General features: G+C 46.7%; 1 protein-coding gene across 1 annotated transcript; it reads right to left on the bottom strand.

Annotated features, from left to right (window-relative positions):
- Positions 1-1,826: 1,826 nt before the first annotated feature.
- Positions 1,827-3,480, bottom strand: LOC133916503 (uncharacterized). Its single transcript, XM_062360192.1, has one exon. The coding sequence runs from the start codon at positions 2,990-2,992 to the stop codon at positions 2,006-2,008; it is 987 nt and encodes a 328-aa protein (XP_062216176.1). The 5' UTR covers positions 2,993-3,480; the 3' UTR covers positions 1,827-2,005.
- Positions 3,481-6,000: the final 2,520 nt, after the last annotated feature.

Raw genomic sequence — 6,000 nt, 5'->3', positions numbered from 1 at the left:
ACGGGATCCCTCCCGGGTGCGATTTGTTGACGAAGATCCGTTGCCACAGTGCCATATTGGGCCTCCTAGGTGCTGCTCACCGAATTAGTTATCTTTTACTGGTTTGCTCGTAAATCGGTCGCTCGTTGCCGCAAAAACGTAATAGTTATCACCGCTATTATACGTGCTATACGTGCCGCTACAGATTGCACACAAGGTGCTCGTGTATTAGTACGAGTATCTATATTTTTGTACTAACACACATCAGCATCTCTAAAGAATGGAAAATCCTTGTCACATATTACTCTTAACATCTAGTATGAATTGACAGCAGCATCAGCGAAGCCCTTTTTTCCCTGATTAAAACTCATCCAGTGAAAGCCCCCCTGGAAAGATGCAAAACCAGGGAATGATGTTTTCGTTTAAAACCAGCATTATGCACCTTCGCTTACTCTGAAATCACAAAGCAATATCAGCACTCAGTTCAGATGCACATGGTGATAACTGATGAAACCTAGTGGGCGTTGGGAGACAAGGATGTAACACACATGACATGAAGCCGTCCTACACGCTCGCTCTAGTTCTGAAAGTGACAAGAAGCTATCGATCCTCAAGCTTGCTTCTAATGCACGACGGGCTCATTGATTTGTGCAACAACTTCACGATGACCCATTCCAGTTTGCTCGCTGGCCTCGTCAGTCAGCCTACCTAATCAACCTAATCATTCTCAGGACCGAAGGAGGGAAGGCTGCATGCACCTGACTTTTTTTTTATTTAAGGTACAACCGATGAGGTATACAATTTATACACACTATACTCATCTCATACTCATGTATACATGTGTGCGTCATAATTATACACAAAAGACATATTAGAGAGCTCTAGATCCTCAATGTGTAAAAACGTACAACCTACTTTTTTTTAAAACAAAGGATATTTTTTTACTTGGCTTTCTTTGGAGGCTATTTGTGAGTGCCAGGATTCGAGCACCGGCAGGCTTTCTTTGCAGGCCGGCTGCTCTTATGCAGACTTTATCAACTGAGTTACTTAACGTGCACGTGTGTACTTAATTTACACATGAGATATATCCCAAAAGCAGCTAGGAAATAAACCTGCTAGTGAAACCCGAGTTCCCTCTCAGGATCAAACCCGGGTGGCAACACTCATGCCCGAGTCAAAAGAACTCTGTTCCTGAAAGATGGCTGGGATCCTGGCTAACCAAGTCAAACACTTCTACATCTCAAAAAAAATGTTAAACACTTTTGCTTCATGGAAATCAAGTGTAGGGTCAAATACTATGTGACAAGTACATATATTAATCCTATGATTTTTCACACATGTTCGGAAAGCAGATTCTTTGGGGGCGGCGAAAAGTGACTGCAGTGAAGTAAGAGTGCAAATATGCAGTCTATGTTCCATCGGTTCCAAATCGGCCGAGACACCAGGTGGATGATCCAACCGCTTCTCCTCAAACCAGGGACGACTAACTGATGAGGACAAGGAAGAACAGAACAAAACAACTCTCTGAGAGGAAGCCTCCAAGAACTGGCTTCAAGAAGCCGCCAGTGGTTAGGTTCTTGCTTGATCACAAAACAAGTCGTGAACCACCACATTCTTGTTGACGGTTCGTCCCATTCACTTTTCTGAGACCAGTCTCATCTACCAATCGCTGGAACTATAACCTTCATATAATCATGAGGATTAGAAAAACACAAACCAACTATATTACAGTTGTCTGATTCAAAGCCTAGCATCAGAATGTGCATTGTGGTCAGCAGGATTACGAAGGTGTCATCGAAACCATATAAAAAGCTTCAACGAAGAAGAAGAGAGAAGAAGCTCTGAAGTTTCATCAACAAAAATCTGAATAACTTCAGAAAAAATAAGCTAATTGAACATGAACAAAAAAATCGCACCCTTTTACCAGTGTGTAAATTGTACAGCAAGCAAAAGATGAACAAAGAAATAGTTCCTTTCTTTCTTTTTACAGGTTTTGTGCGAGAATTAATTCTGACGGGTTGATCAATCAAACAACGCTGTGGCAGAGGCTGGATTTCCACCGCGACTGCCTCGTCTCTACCCACGCCAAGAACCGGTACACCTTGCCGAAGATGCTCAAGAACACCAGCCCGGCGACCAGGCTGTACGCGGCCACGCCGACGGCGCCGCCCTCCGCGGCGACCCACCCGACGAGGTAGACCGCGTCAGTCGCCACGAACACCCAGCCCACGCCCTCCAGCGCCGACCGCGTCCACGCGCTGAGCCGCTCCTCGCCGTAGATGCGGCACACCATCCGCGAGCACAGCGCGAAGATGATCGCCAGCGCCGTTTTGGACAGGCCTCGGTACTGCACCGCGGTGCCGCCGACCACCAGGGGCTCCATCCGGCAGAGGCACGACGCGCACTCCCCGGAGAACCTGGACCACCGGAGCGCTTCCAGCCCCGTGTAGTACGGCAGGACGACGGCGTCCAGGTACAGGCTCGCGTGCAGCACGCCGGACACGGTGGACGCCTCCAGCACCGCGTACCGGATGTCGCCGTCGGCCTCGTTCCGGAACGCAAGCGCCGAGGCCTGCAGCAGCAGAAGCAATGCTGGGCCGAGCTGCGCGAGCGGGAACACGGCGTTGACCCGCTGCCCCTTGGCGAGCGCGAGCAGCACCAGGGGAAGCAGGAACGGGCCCGAGGGGAGCAGGTACTTCCTCTTGATTCCCCTGACGCTGGCCGTCGCGTTGCCCCGCACGAGGTCGAGGACCGTGAACACGAGCGTGGAGAGGAAGCAGTACGCGGCGAAGGCGGCGACGAGGACGCCGACGGCGGCGGGGTAGTCGCCCGGGTAGGAGCTGTCGCAGTAGTAGTGGTAGGGGCAGGTCACGAAGTCGGTGGTCTCCTCGAGCTGCCACCTTGTGCACTTGAGTATCTGCCTCGTCACGGCGTCGCCGCCGCCCTGCTGAGCTGCTCTCCACGCCGATCGCCCGGCACCAAGAAGCGGCGAGAGCATCTGGTCATAGGACATGATGCCACCAGCAGCTGATTCTTGCTGTCTTGTAGCTTCTTCTTCTTCTTCTTCTTGTCCTGTTAGCTATATGCATGCCTGCATTTGGTAGCTAATGATGGCTTGCTTTCAGAGGCAACTCCTCACCCTCTTCCTCCTCCTTCCTCTTCTTGGAAGCTGGTGCTGTTGCTTGTAGAAGGAGGGAGGGTGTTGGAAGTTTGGAACTGGATAGGGAAGGTTTAACTAGCTACTTTTAGGGAACTTGCCAAGCATGCCCTTTAACTTGAATTTTTCAAACAATGTGCACTCATCATAGGATTACATAGGAAGATGACTTGGATAAGTGATGGTATTGGAAAGGATTAATTGGGGGCGTAGGGGTGTTTTAGGCATATGGTGTTCATGGTTTGCTGTCATGGTGGTTGGGTGAGGAGAGGGGAGGCCGAGGTATTGTCTGACTTTGTTTGTTTGTCATGCATTGGTAGAGAATTTAGAGAAGAGCAGAACATTTGTTTACATGTACCTAGATGTTAGTTAAAAGGTTGTTGGAGAATTGTATTTCTCCAGAGTGGTTTGTTGGGGTATTTGGTGAGAAAAGAGTTAGAGAGACTGATTCAGCCCTTTGTTTTTGTCAATGATTGGACTTGCATGATTAAAATATAGCTAAGCTGATCTTGCATGTTTCTGTCAATTTCTGTTTTATTTACAGTTTCCAAAAGGATTTAGACTGGTAGAGGCATGATGGTGCTATCATTTGGATTCCAGGGCAATAGGATACTCCAACTTTTATTCACCATGAGGAATTGAGGATGATGGTTTCTTTGTCTACGACTCTTTCTCTGGGCAATTATTTTGGTAGGTGGCACAAAGCCAGGTAGGCCATGATCCTAGAGGAACGAAGAAAAGCCGTGCCCGTGGTATATAATCCCAGTCTCAAGCATGTGTGTCTCTGAGATTGGTGGCCGGATGTTTCTACAGCACAATACGTCTTCGATCTTTTTATATATAATCCACCCAGCTTTGAATCTTCTTGGGGAGTGCTTAAGATAATATTATATTTTGCATAGGTGAGGTGACCCAACTGCTCAATTTGATATTTCGATATGAAATGGATATGGGCATGCATCATGTAGGTAAGTGGCCTTACTTGTTTTTTTATTGTTGCCATGAGGTTTGCTGATCTGTTCTGTTCTTTTGCTCATCTTCTTGTCAAACATGTGCTGACACACGAGGAGATGGATAAAGATTGGCTGTAACTTGGAAGCTGCAACTTACAAGGCAGCTGCTGCAGATATTGGGCGAGCTTTATCCAGACGGATTTTGCAGGCATGTAAGCAACTGATCTACTTCTTTAAATGTACGATATAATTTGAGCAAACTTCAAGCAAATTGTAAATTCAGATGGAAGGGACAGTGAGATTTAACTTGTGGCCTCTGGCATGCCACAAGATATGAACATGTATTTGAAAACGACTGCATCTATATCGTGAAACCTGTTGCTTACTTACATCGGACCCACTAGATTGAGAATATTTCGATATCAATCGTTGGCCAAGCATATAATATCGGCTGATTCTGGTTCATCACTCGTTGTTCCAAGTCTCTGCCTGCATCATGATGCAGTGACAGGCAATTATTTCACGTTAAGCACACGTCAATACGTCTAGTTTTCAGATGCAACCTTCACAGGTAAAAAAACTGGCATCAGAAAACGCCCTTGTCGATCAATGCTGATTGCTGAAACACTAACCCATTTGAGAATTGAAATCGCCGCTTTATGGTTGTGCCGTGCTTCTTTGGTAAGTCACGGGAATTGGCAATTCAGAGTTCAGTGAAATAGAAGTAGAACATGGAATTCGGAGTGATTCAGAGGGTATATTATATATATATGGGGTCAGTGTCGCACTCTCTTCAGTATGTTGACCCGTAGAATTCGCAGGAATCCGATTGTAAATTGCTCGATTCGACGAATGGGTTCTTGTTGTTTTGGTTTGAGCAATGAATAAGTTGATCATTTATCATGCCATTTCTGGCGGTGGCCTCAGCGACAAAAGAAAAATGAGGAATGGAATCCTACGGTGGACTAACCTGCATGTATCAGGATTTAGGACTAAACTTAACCCAAACGGACATTTCCAAGACACCCAATCCTTTTTTTTTTCCACGTTCTGGACGTGAGATGCCTGGAGCTATGCGAAATTGGGAATTGACAACACGATGCAGCCGCAGGCAAGAATTGAGCCCTGAAAGATACATCCACTCACTCAGCTGATCTGTTATGGGAGCAGGTAGATCTAAAGGCCTCCTAGTTGTAGCTTTGCTCCAATCAGGTATGCATGCTGATGTAGCAAAGGTTGAAGCAGGTAGAGGCTTGACAGCGGAAGGGTTGATCGGTAGGAAGCTTGTGGTGTGTGTGCTAGTATTTGTGAATAGTTCTGGTCCATGCATGGTGAATCAACGAAGTGACTGAACCTCTAGATCTGCATCAACCTGCAGCAGAAAGTCTAAAGGGAGAATCTGCAGAAGGATTTGTGATCACAATGTAGATGACAGATGAGAGAAAAGAAATGGAAAGTGCCCTGATATTAAGGTCCAGAAGTGGACCTATCATTGGGGTAGAGTAACAGACATGATCATGCAAAGGTTCACAGGTATCAGAAAGTCTCCCCAAAGTTGATGCTTTTTTTCCCAAAGAACCTTCGAAAAGGATAGGAAGTTTGTGCAGTTCACTAAAGAAAAAAAAAGTTGACCTAGTTTATGAAGAAAAACGGGTCTGAAAACATTACAACCACACGATTTATTTGAGGAAAAAGTGGTGAAAACACTGACAACGACAAGAAATGGCCAGGACGGCCATGCGGTGGGCTCTCTCTCACTGATGTCTTGGTAGTTGTCTAGGTGCAGCGACGGGGTGTCCTGGCCGCATTAGCGAGAGAGCCTACCGTATGTCATCGTTGCCAAGATTCATAGTACCTCACGATGAACCAGCTCCGACTTCACACAATAAACTCCCCCAACGCATGCCTGCC

This window comes from Phragmites australis, chromosome 4 (genome assembly GCF_958298935.1).
Source record: "Phragmites australis chromosome 4, lpPhrAust1.1, whole genome shotgun sequence".
NCBI lineage: Eukaryota > Viridiplantae > Streptophyta > Magnoliopsida > Poales > Poaceae > Phragmites > Phragmites australis.
The sequence above is the reverse complement of the archived record's forward strand: the minus strand, read 5'-3'. Positions and strand labels throughout refer to the sequence as shown.